General features: G+C 38.2%; 1 protein-coding gene across 2 annotated transcripts in view; it reads right to left on the bottom strand.

Moving 5' to 3' along the window:
* Positions 1 to 465: 465 nt before the first annotated feature.
* The window catches only part of Cwh43 (cell wall biogenesis 43 C-terminal homolog), a 49533-nt gene continuing 36958 nt past the window's right edge, over positions 466 to 13040 (bottom strand). Inside the window, exons 14-16 of one of the 2 annotated variants that reach the window (XM_015482092.2) lie at positions 12025 to 12086; positions 5786 to 5941; positions 466 to 718 (exon numbers count right to left, since the gene is read on the bottom strand). In XM_015482092.2, coding sequence (XP_015337578.2) covers positions 640 to 718; positions 5786 to 5941; positions 12025 to 12086 — 297 coding nt within the window. In that variant the 3' untranslated portion in view covers positions 466 to 639. The remainder of the gene's footprint in view (positions 719 to 5785; positions 5942 to 12024; positions 12087 to 13040) is intronic. The other variant, XR_007341075.1, reaches the window with a different exon arrangement.

Raw genomic sequence — 13040 nt, 5'->3', positions numbered from 1 at the left:
GAGGCAGCAACACAGTGTGTCACATCTAGCCATGGAGTGACATAAACATGGGAGGAAAGAGATGATTCTATCACAGCTCAGGGACGATGATGATGGGGTGGGGTGCCCTTGAGTCAGTGGCAGTCACACTCACACTGTATTCATATAACAATGAGACTTAATCTGTAAACATTTTTCCCTTGTTTTGCCCCAAGAAGAATCAAAGGCTGTTTTTTTTTTTTAGTAGTCCTTTCAGTAATCAATAAGTTAATTTCCTATCTTTAAGCAGTGAGAAGGTGTCATTTTAAAACTATTTTATCTTCAATAGGAACACCATTATATTACTATGTCTCCTTCATTCTCCTGGTCTCTGACACCCCCTTCATCTACTGCTTTATGAACAAATGGTTCCCCTCAGCTACAAGGCCACCTTTCCCTTTCCCTTCTAAAAATCCTTATCAAAAATATAAGAAAAAGGATTTGAATAAATGTTTTTATTAAACAACATATTTTAGAAATGGATGGAATTTCCCATAGCACCATGATTTTTAAAAATTTAGCTTCTCCGTGCATCTTTTCCCACTTGCATTAAATTCTTTCTATTGTACATATTTTTCCCCTTAGATTTTTCCCAGTAAATGACTTCTTATTTTAAATAGTTCATAAAAAGTACTTGGGAGTATTCATATGAAAATGATGATTGTTTTCATAATTGTGTCCTTCTTTGTAGGATCCAAATCTAAAAAAGAAATAATTGACATGTAAAAACTCTTCAGAAAGGAATGTTCTTTTGTACAGTTTCAATCATAATTTATTGTGGTTTTATTTATCCACCATAGAACTAGAATCGAAGTAATCAATTTATAAACTAGCAAATGAAGAAATGAAAAAGGGTTCATGCATATGGAAAAGGCAGACTAACATTTTAGCCCCAAAGTTCTCTTTTCGTGATTATGGATCATTCCAAAATCAAAAATTATTGGCTGCTAAAAAAATTATTACTGCTAAAAAAATCATTTTCTCTCTTGTCTGTGTGAATAATACCCATTTCATAGGCAAAGTGTCAGGAAGCATGATATGTTATTCATGTTGTATTGGGGCACATATAAAGTCTCTATGGGCACAACTTCTAAATCCTCTACATGACCTACAGGTCAAATCTTTATTTTGCAGACAAATCACAAATCTGTTTGGTCTGATGAAACACAGAAAGCATTGGGAATGAAGCTAAGACCTGCATAAGTGAAGCCACTACCTTTATTTTCTTCATCTGAAACAATATCCAAATAATTTTTATAAGGTAGTATATGGGAGTGCTATTGACTTTTTTTTTAACCTCAAGGTGATAATGACAAGGAACAGTAAAATTCTGTAGAGTCTCTGACTGCTATTCCACATCTAGAACTAGATTCTAAGGAAGTAATCAAGGATATGCCCACAACACTAGAAGACTTTATAATAATGCAAAAATAAATGTACAAAAACAATTGTTGATTAGCTAACATTCAGTATATCCAGCAGTGGGATATTATGTAATCATTAAAAATATTTTAAATAGAATACTTTATTACGGGAGTTCTTAATATGGTATTTGGATGGAAAAATCATATTCACAAATAGAATGAACACATATACATATATGTATCATACATTTATAAAATTGTGATTATTATGTGATATAAAGATATAAGCAGAAGTGAGGTCAGCAAGATGGCAGAAAAGATTTCCCAACACTCATCCTCTCACAAAAACATCAGCTTGAACAACCGTCCATGCACAAAAATAGCTTCATATGAACTAAGAAATTTGGGTGAGCGGTTATAGCATCTACGTGTGGCATAGAAATAAGAAAAGATTTATTGAACAAGGTAGACAGGACTACATTAGTTGTAAGCAACTTCAACATTCAACATTCTTGTACATTTCAACAATGGACTGATCATCCAGACAGAAAATCAGTAAGCAAACAGCGAAATGAAACAACACTATAGACAAAGTAGACTAAGAAAATATATATAGAATATTCTACCCAATAGCAGCAGAATACAAAATTTTTTTACAGGTACACATGGGAAATTTTGCAAGATAAATCCTCTATCAAGCTACAAAACAAGTCTTAACAAATTCTTGAAGATTTGTATCAAGTATCTTTTCCATGTTTTCTAGTATGAAACTAGAAGTCAATAACAAAGAAAACTGGACAATTTACAAGTATGTGGGAATTAGTATACTCATGAATACTCAATGGTTAGAAAAGAAATAAAAAGGAACATTTAAAAAATCTTGATAGGAATGCAAATAGAAACAAAACATACCAAAATATATGGGATAGAGCAAAAACAGATTTAAGAGAAAAGTTGATAGCAAAAAACTGTCTGTGTCAAGAAGGAGAAAAATTTCAAATAACCTGACTCTACACCTCAAGGACCTAGAAATAGAAGACTGAATTAAACTTGAAGTCAAAAGAAGAAAGGAAACAATAAAGATCACAGTAAAAATAATGAAAGGATAGAAAAAGAACAGAATAGATGGGTCTGGGGTTGTGGCTCAGCGGCAGAGCACTTGCCTAGCATGTCTGAGGCATCAGGTTCAATCCTCAGCACCACATATAAATAAATAAAAAATAAAGGTACAACAACAACTAAAAAGTATTTTTAATAAAAGAACAGAAAAGATCAATGAAATTAAGAATTACCTTTTTGAAAAGGTAAAACGTTTGACAAACCTTTAGAAAGATTTACTAAGAAAAAAAAGAGAAATCTCAGATAAATGGAATTATAAGTGGAAGAGAAGACATTATAACTGATACCACAGAAACACAAAGGATCATAGAGACTATGATGAATAATTAAACACCCATAAATTTAGATGAACTATAAGAAATGGATTGATTCATAGAAACATGAAATCTCCCAGGACTCTATCATGAACAAATACAAAATCTAACCAGTCCAGTAAAAGAGTAAGGAAATCGAATCATTAATTCAAAACTTCCCAGCGACAACAACAAAAGCCCATGACCTGACAGCTTCACTGGTGAATTCTGTGCAACATTTAAAGAAAAACTCATGCCAGTCCTGAGTTTTCCAAAACACTGAAGAAGAGGGAAACCTGAAAATTCATTTTACAGGGCCAGCATTACCCTGACACGGAATCAAAGAGGCTAAACAGGCATTTCTCAAAAGAGCATATCCAAACGGCTCACAGATAATGAAAAAAAAAATACTTAACATCACTACTCAGGGACATGAAAATTCAAATCAGAGATATCAGCTCACACCTTGAGGATGGTGATTATCAAAAAGATGAAATTATAAAAAGTATTGGCAAGGACATGGAGAAGAAAAAGGACTCCCCCGCTCAGTACTAAGGATTAAACCCAGGTCTTATACATTCTAGGCAAGAACTCTACCACTGAGCTACTCTAGTTCTTTTTGAACTTTTGAGACAGGGTCTTGCTAAGTTGCCCAGACTGGCCTTGAACTTGCAATTCTCCTGCCTCTTTCTTCAGAGCAGCTAGGATTACAGGTTTGCATCACTGCATCTAACTGGGGGAAAAAAAAAACACCTTATATGCCGTTGTGGGAATGTAAATTAGTATAGCCATTATGGAAACCAGTATGGAGGTTCCTCAAAAAACTAAAACTAAAATTACCATATGATCTAGCTATCCCACATCTTGGTATATATCCACAGTTATTTTGATGTTGAAGAAATTTCTGTACTCCCATGTTCACTGTAGGATTATTCAAAATAGACAATATATGGAGTCACCAGATGAATGGATAAGAAAATGTATATATATATACACACACACACACACACACACACACACAGAGAGACACACACACATGATGGAATACTACTCAGCCTTTAAAAAGAAGAAAATGTTGTCATTTGTAGCAACATGAATGAAACTAAAGGGCATTAAGCTAAGTGAAATAATCCAGTCACAGAAAGACAAATACTGTATGATTTCACTTATATGTGCAATCTAAAAAAGGCTGAACTCAAAAAAGCAGAGAGTATAATGGTGACTGCCAGGACTGGGTTAGGAGGAGATCAAAGGATTCAAAATTTCAATTACATGGGATGAATAAATCCTGGAGAGCTCTTGTAATGCATTGACTACAGTTAATAATATGTCACACATTTCAACCTACTAAGAGAATATATCTTAAACCTTCTCACCACAACTTTTAAAGTAAGGCAAACGTTCTGCTTATGACTTTGTCATTTTCATAATTAAACTGGGTCAGAAACCAGATCTAGCTCTGGTCACAGTTGGTTTGGCTCAGTCTGCAGTTGTGATTAGCCAAAAATATTTTACTTGGATTTCTCCACACTCCCCATATATAAAGAATAAGGAAACAAGAAATGATTTTTCCTTCCACATTTTCTAGCTTTCATTGAAGAAGTCATCTCAATCAGCAAAGGAGAGGAAACCTTCTATTTCACTTCTGCTGCAGCAACTGGCTCATGCAGAGTACGCCCTGTGCACCATTCTAAGAACTCTATGTGTCATTCGAACGTCACATCGCTTGAGGAGGTACGTGCTACTATTTTTACTACCACTTTTAGCTGAGGGACTTAAGGCTTAGGGAGGTTAAGTAACTGGCCTACAGTTACCCAGCTCTTCCATGGCAGAAGTCAGGAATGGAATACGGGTAGCTTGACCACAGGTCTGAGCTCTTTACCACCACATCCCATGTACACAGGGCGAGATAAACACAGCAGTGAAACCAAACCAAGACTTGGTTAAAGCTCTCCGCACATTCCCTGCCCACATTTTGGTACAGTTTTATTTCTTTTTTCTTTTTTCTTTTTGTAAGGAGGGGAGAGGAATAAAAAGAAATGGAGAAGTGGTTTTTTTTCTTCCCCAACAAAATGAGATCTGAGAAATTTATATAGCTATTAGCTGGTAAAGGTAGTAGAAATGTCAAATGATAATAAAGTCTAGGATGTGTTCTGTGTTTGGTTTTATGGGGAAGTTTCCTCTCACTATACAGCCAGAGCAGAGAAAAGAGCACGTACTCCAAATCATATGTTCTGCTGCAAATGGGTTTCTCGGATAACCTCCACTGGAAATGAAGTAAGCCAAAACCCAATCTAGTTTACGTGGTGGAATATCCGCAATGCAAGTGAATTATCCACACTTCACAGTCTCATTCCTAACTGTACATTAGAATAACTGGAAATAATTTTTTAAATCCCAAAGCCCAGGCACCCCAGTAGGTCCTGATGAATTGGTCTGGGGTGGGACCCAAGCAATGGTATTTTTTAAAAGCCCTCCAGGTGACTCTAATGTGTGAAAGAGCTGAGAATCACAGCGACCCATGATGATTACAGGCTTTCTATCTACTTAACACTTCCACCATTGACCGGCCACATAATACTAGTGATTTACTTCATGTTCTTCAGCCTGAGCTTCCTTATCAACAAAATATGGATAACACAAGTACCAATCTAGTAAGGGCAAAAATGAGATTAAAAAAAAAAAAAAAAGAACCTAGATCAGGATCTGGGATGCACAAAGAGTCAAACATTCACAGTGATGTTAATGGTGGCGGTTGTGGTGGTAATGGTGATGATAAAGATAATGGGAAATTTTTTTTTTTTTTTTTTTACCTAAGATTGTTATTATTACAATACGTTTCTCCATTCCAGAAAGCAAGGACCATAACTTCTACCCTGGAACAAACCTCTAGAACCTAATACAATTTCTAGTCCATTTTGAAGGAATAGTGAAGTTCCCTAGATGTGGTAGCTCATAACCATAGCCTAAAATGTAAGGGAACCCACTCACCTGGGATTGAAACGAATTTTCTTGGGAACTTCTCTGTGGTCTATGACCACTTTCTGATTGTCTCTATAATTAATGGGGTCATCGGGGATCCTAAATTTTGCCATCTGAATTTCAGAGTCACTCAGTTGAGCACGGGAAATTCTTGCATAACCCAACCTGTAACAGAAATAGGGGTGGTTTATAAAGGCTTTATTATCACATAAAGATTTGATGCATAGAGCATGTGCTTAGCATGCACGAGACTCTGAAGTCAATTCTCAGCCATGCACCCTCAAAAAATCTGACATGATTTAGAAGATGGCACCTTCCTTATGAATTAATTTCCTATTTCTAACTTGACTTTGTGTATCCCAACTAGAATTAACTTGATTCGTTACTCTAAATATTAACAAAAATGTTGATTTTATGACATGATAGATAAGGAATATGCACAGAGGTTTAATTAACTAAATAATCTTAGCAGCCTTACTTTACTTTTTTACACTAATGAATATTCTGTCTCCACAAATTGCCTCCCATATAATTATGTTTTGAGTTAATAACAGGATTGCTTCAGAACGACAGGAGTGTATACCTAAATTCTTTCTTACCTTTAAAAATCCAAATACCACATGCATATTTTCAGCCCACACTTACCAGCCTAAAAAAAATCAAAGATTTTATATGTCTGAAAAAATTCCACATCCTGTTTTGACTTAGAGCTTTCAGTTCTCCAGGAAATTCAAAGCACTTTACAGACATTATCCAAATAGTTCTTATTGAAGTGCTCAGATGGAAAAGTGGAGGAACCACAAGCAGCAAAGTATTCATTTTAATTTATTTATCTTTTGCCTCTTCCAGGAAAAAAAAAAAAAAAAAAAGGAACTGTGTCAATTATTTCAGTCATTCATTTAACTAACTTAGTAAGCATACCAAGTCTCTATTGCATGCAGCACCTTTGTAGGTAGTGGGAAAAAGTAGTGAACAAAATGAAGTCCTTGCTCTCCTGGATCTGTTATTCTATTTGGGGAGACAAATTAAATAAGGACATATGGGTCAGGTGGCGATAGAGAAAAAGTAGAGACTGCTGTTTTATAGAGGATGGTCAGGTGTATCTCTCTGATGATTAACACTGGAGCCAAAAATTGAATGAAGTAAGGGAGCAAGATGCACAGATTTCAGAATAGTGCATGCAGGGGTCCTGAGGTAGAAGTGTGCTTGGTACTTTGGAGAACCAACTCTACCTTGACAGGAGCAGAGTGTATAATGAAGAACACAGAAGCAGATGAGCTCAGGGAGTGGGTTAAGGGCCGATGACACAAATTCTCCCCTGCAGGCCATTGTAAGGACTTCAAATTTTTAGAGCGAGATGGGAATCCATTAGAGGGGTCTGGGGCAGAGATCTGCTATGGCTCTCTGTAGAGAATAGGTGTTAGGGAAAGAGTCAAGGCGGGGGTGGGGCAGTTAAGAGGTTGCTGCAAGAATTTAGGTAAAAGACCATGAGGGCTTGGGCCAGCTTAGTAGGAGGAAGAGCATTTCAAGCCTGTAACCACACACAAAACTGAAACAGACACCCAGAGCCAGGGCAGGCAGGGGCAGCAAGTCTGACCCACGTAGGGGACAAGAGAGGAGCTGCCGCTGAGCATCAGATGTGTGTTTGAGTGGTCAGCCAGGTTACTGCAACTGTCTAAGCTCAGGACTTGAAGTGACTTGTAATTCTAAGTCACTGACTCTGAGACAAATCCAGGTTCTTTATCTCTAAGATCAAAGTTCAAACCCATCTCACAGCCATTGCCTTCAAGAACACTCTAAAAGCCCTTGAAGATAAGGAACCTCAATGCCTATCTCCCACTAAAATAGGGAACTTCCCATTGTTGCCCAATAAGTATTTATCAAGCACCTACTAGGAGCAAAACTTTGAATTAGGTGATTGAGAGAGTTCTCCACAGACACATGCCAAGGAAAGGTCATGTGAACACATGGTAAGAAGGCAACCCTGGTGAGAGAGAGTCCTCGCCAGACACCAACCTTGCTGGTAGACTGGTGCCTTAATCTTGATGTGCAATAAGAACAGAAATTTGTTTCAGCCATCCAGTAGGTATTTTGTTATAGCAGTCAGAGCAATCTTTTGTCATATATATACATACGAGTATGTGTGTGTGTGTGTGTGTGTGTGTGTGTATATATATATATATATATATATATATTTATATATATATTTACATATACATATATATATATGTTTACATATACATATGTGTGTGTGTGTGTGTGTATCCAGTAATTAGCTATTATGAGCACAGGTTACTATAAATACCACTGTTTCTCGGTGACTAATGACTTTTGCAACTTGGAATTACACCCATTTCAGTCTAGATCAAAGATGGTGTTCTAAACATTCCAATATCCCCCATTAAAACAATCACATGGTCACATATTTAAACAGAAATAGTGTTATCAATCTGAGATATGAAACGCTTTATAAAACTAAGCCCTCAGCTTACCCTCTCCTGCCTTATCCTTCAGAAACACCAAATCGGTAGTCAAGCTATCTGTCCTGCAGCCATCTGAGCATGTGCTGATCCTTTTAGGGTTTCTGAATCAGTGGCATAATCAGAAGAACCTTATAACATCTCAAAGGCCTCCTAGACCCACCTCAGTGAGCCTATGAACCCATGGAGTTGTAGAAGGATCAATAAAGGTCACCACTTTATTAATATCCCAAGTCCTTAACAAGGTTCTACAGACCCTAACAAGATCTGCTCCTTTCCCTGGCTGCCCACTCTGCCCGCTTTCCTCCTCCACCCCTCTACTCAGCACGTGGACATACTGCAGCCCCATCAGCTTCACTTTTCCTCAAGCACAGCGGGCATTCTTGACTTTCACACTGTCTGGGCCCTATGCCTGGAAGGGTATAAGGACGGCCTTAGCCTAAACAACTCCATTTAAAAATAAACCTGCCATCCCACCGTGCCTCCCTCTGTAGGCACAAGCCTACAGAGTCCTCCAATATGTCATCAGGTATAGCCTGATAAAAATGAGTCACTTTCCACAACTCTGATGAGAGTCAGAGTGAAGTCACATGTCATTTGCCTTCGCCCCGATTACAGTCAGCCATATGTCCTGACTCTGAAATGTAAGACGTCACTAAGAATCCTGGGAGCAGCTGATAGGGACCTAAAGGGCGAGCAGAGGCCCCAAAATTTAGTAAAAATGATAGAGCAAATGAACAGACATTAGAGCCAGCCGATACTGATGTCCACTCACGGGAGAGCCTGATGAGGACGTGGACTGACATCCCAATTCTTCTCATCATTTGCCTGATCCTCTGCATCGTCCTCACTGCTCTCAAACTCTACAGCAGCCTCCTGACCCTGGTGAGAACAGCAACTTCTCCTCACAATCGACTGGCTGTCAACTCCATACCAGGAGAAGCCTTCATCTGTTCCTGACAGGATCGCTGTGGTCTGAGGAGGGTGCATCTGCTGAACTTAAGGTCTAAGACTCTGGCACGTGAGCTTAGCATACAGAGGGAATGCCTGTAATAAGTCTGTCATGATTAAGTGTGTTTGTAGGGCTTAGCATTAACTTAGAATTGTTTGCTTTGAATTGATCATGTCTATTGCAGTGCCCAGCATTAAGGATTGTCATTTTCTTGATTAAGAACCTATTGAGTGAATTGTATCGAGTGATTTTTTGAGTCAATAAAACATTGATAAGAGCATAAGTGTGTGGACATTCTTTCTTTCTTTCCTTGACTGCATAAGTCGCACCTTTGCCCATCACAACAAAGGGTCATTCCCCAGATAGCTACATGATCCACCTTTTCAAATCTTGGCCCAAACATCATCTTCTCAGTAAGACCTACCAACCCTACTTATGATCACACTGTGCCTCCATATTCTGGATGCTCAGATCTTTCTGCCCACTCTTACTACCTTCTAAAATCATGCAGTTAAATATCCCATTGTCCATCTTCCTTCAGCAGGGCAGGGATCCTCAGCTTACTGTCACCCCCAGGGCCTGACATCCATTAAGCTCAATTGCTACTTACTGAATGGCAGATAGCAACAGAGAAGTGTACCTAGCAGTTTGTTATCACTAGACTGTGACTCATAACTGAATAAGCCCTATCCACAGGCAGAGCAGCTGGCTCTGTGATTCTGTATCATCCCTTGAAAGCAACCATTGTGCTTCATCAATGGGGACCACAGATCACTAGATACAAGATTACTTAAGAGATGAACAATTCAATGTCAATCCCTATCTTCATGTGGCCAGTATTAAGATGCTTCTGGGGGATGAACTGCTCTGTATGGAGGCCAGAGAGGTCTGTCCTAGTAGCCCGCACCAGAGTTCCCCACACTATTTCTGGGAGGGGAGCTGGAGGCTTCAGGTCAAATATCTCCAAACAGTTTTGAAACTAACAGGGGGACCCCCATGAGTTCAGGGAAGGTCTCCAGCCTCTTCTGTTCACTGAAGAAGTAGAAGGACATGCAAATCAACCCACTGGCCACATGATTTGTTCCTAGGAACCTCTCCCAGGGCTCCTCCCTTATTACCACACTCCAACCACCCTGGCTTCCTTGTTCCTACCAAAAAGCACTCAGTATACTCCCCTTTTGCTTTTGCACTTCCTTATTCCCTCTGCCCAAGTGCTTTTCCCAAGATATGCCTAGGTGGACTCCTTGTGTCATTCAGGGCACTGCCCAAAGGTCACCCCATAGTACCCTGCCCACCCTATGTACCCCACCCTCACCCCCAGCACTCCTTAGCTGACTCAATTCTTCCTGTTTCCATCACACTTGTCTCCACCTGTCTTGGCCTATCATTCCTTATCTGCTTCTTTCCTGTCTCTTCACTGGAATGTGTGTCCTGTGACAGTCAAACATTTTGTTTTGTTCCTATTATATCCTCACTGCCTAGGACAATACCTGGTACTTAATAAATATATGACCGGATGAGGGCTGGGATTGCGGCTCAGTGGTAGAGCACTTGCCTAGCATGTGTGAGGCACTGAGTTCGATTCTTAGCACCATAGATAAATAAATAAACAAATAAAATAAAGGTCCATCAACAACTAAAAAATATATTTAAAAAACTATAAAAAATGACTGGATGAATAATTAGGACCTCTTTTTTGGTGTTAAACTACTCTTTGCTTTATTTAAAGAAATTGTGTTTTCAAAACTAAGTTATGTATTTACATATTTGAATTTTAAGATCTTGCATCTATATTATTTTGGATCACATATATCCAGATATATATGATCCAAGAATATGTAAATATATGTTATGTTATCTTTGGAGATACACACACATACACACACACATATATGTTATCTTTGGATGACATTTTTATAAGGGATGACATTTTTTTAAAATGTAATTTACCATAGATATCTCACCACAGTATAATGATGACTCCAAGTGTGGTAATGTACCCAAGATTATATGATTAGAAACTGGCAAAGTTGGAATTCAAGCCTGGGACTTCCTTATGCCATGGTTGCTATGGTTTAGATGTGAGGTGTCCCCCAAAAGCTCATGTGTGAGATAATACAAGAAGGCCTAGAGGTAAAATGATTGGGTTATAGAGTCTTCACCCAATCCATAAATTAATCCCCCAGTAGGGATTAACTGAGTGGTAATTGTAAAGTAGGTTAGGTGTGGCTGAAGGACGTGGGTTCCTGGGAGCACCCCTTTGGGGTTTATATTTTGTCCTTGGTGAACAGAGCCCTCTCTGCTCCCTGGATGTCATGTTCCCAACTGCTTTCCTTCACCACACTCTTCTGCCAGCATGCTCTGCCTCACCTTGCACCCCAAGGAATGGAACTGGCTATCTAAGGACTGAGACCTCTGAAACCAGGAGCCCCAAACTAACCTTTTCCTCCTTAAAATTGTTCTTGTCAGGTACTTTGGTCACAACTGACTAAAACAATGGTCCATACTGTTTCCACCAGACCATAAAGTACCACTCCTAACATGCTGACAGTTACTTCCTTATCTCCCTTAACAGTCGACACAGTATTCTTGCTACATACTTGAGCTTAATTTGCTTAGCTATTTATACCTTCTTAAATCATTAGGCCATGTCTTGAAAAAAATATGAAATAGAGTAACTGAACAAATTAATGTTTAGGAAAACTAACAAAAATTCATTGTATCCATAAAGTTTTTTCTTCTAGGAGAGACTCAAAAGATGACAGTAATAATAGATTTAAAAAACACACACACAAAAACCAAACATCTGTGCTCACCTGATCAACCCCCGATACATAATGTATTCACACCATCTGTCGTGATCTGTGCTATCGATATCCTATTGAAGAGCAGAGAGAAGAATATTTAAAGCATAAAAAAACAATGCTCTGTTCCAAATTGGCAAAATACCTGTGTGAGCTGCAATGATAAACAGGCCTCCATGCATGCTATTTTCTCTTTATGGCTCCTATTTAGATCCTTTAAGGTCCAAAGTATTTGTTAATTCTGTAGATGTTTTTTGAGCATCTACTATGTGCCCTCTATCTTTGTACTAGATACTGGAAATACAGAGATGAGGGTGGTCTACAGAGGGACTTAGATAAATCAGTGATTATAAGATAGCCCCCAACCTCCTGCAGCTTTTCCAAGTCTCATCTTAAGCATGACTGACCATCTTCACTGGCCACACTTTATGCACACCAACTATAGCCTAGTACCACAGTTATTTGTTCCTAGGTCTCCACCCTTCCCTTCCTGAGCACAAGGACTCTGAGTCACTTTTGGCTGCCTGGTACTTAGCATGAGGCCTGGAGTATAGCAGGTGCTCAATCTGTGTTTGTCAAATTGAATCAGGGAAATGAACATATTTCAGGAGCAATCATAAGTCTTTTTGATGTTGAAAGATTGAAACCAGGGTCATTTTTCATCAAAGAAGGAGAAGAAAAACATATTTCTTTCTATATTGCATTGGAAAAATCATAAATATGGAGCTGTTATGCTGAAAGAAGTCATTTTCTTCTTTTAAAATATCCTATAAATAAAGATATACCTGACTTTTTAACTACCACTGAATTTTACTATTAAAATTTAATTACAAATACATTTTAGAATCACAAAAAAACCCCACAATTTATTATCTACTTCTTAAATTTGGTGGTGGACACAGGAATGCCTGTTAATTGTTATTATTATTTATATCACATATACATAGACACTCCTTTTATATACATGAAAAAAGTATAATAAATCTTAAAAATTAAATTAAAAGTTTTTAGTGATAAAAAGCAAATAA

The sequence above is a fragment of the Marmota marmota genome, unplaced genomic scaffold (assembly GCF_001458135.2).
Source record: "Marmota marmota marmota unplaced genomic scaffold, marMar, whole genome shotgun sequence".
NCBI lineage: Eukaryota > Metazoa > Chordata > Mammalia > Rodentia > Sciuridae > Marmota > Marmota marmota.
The sequence above is the reverse complement of the archived record's forward strand: the minus strand, read 5'-3'. Positions and strand labels throughout refer to the sequence as shown.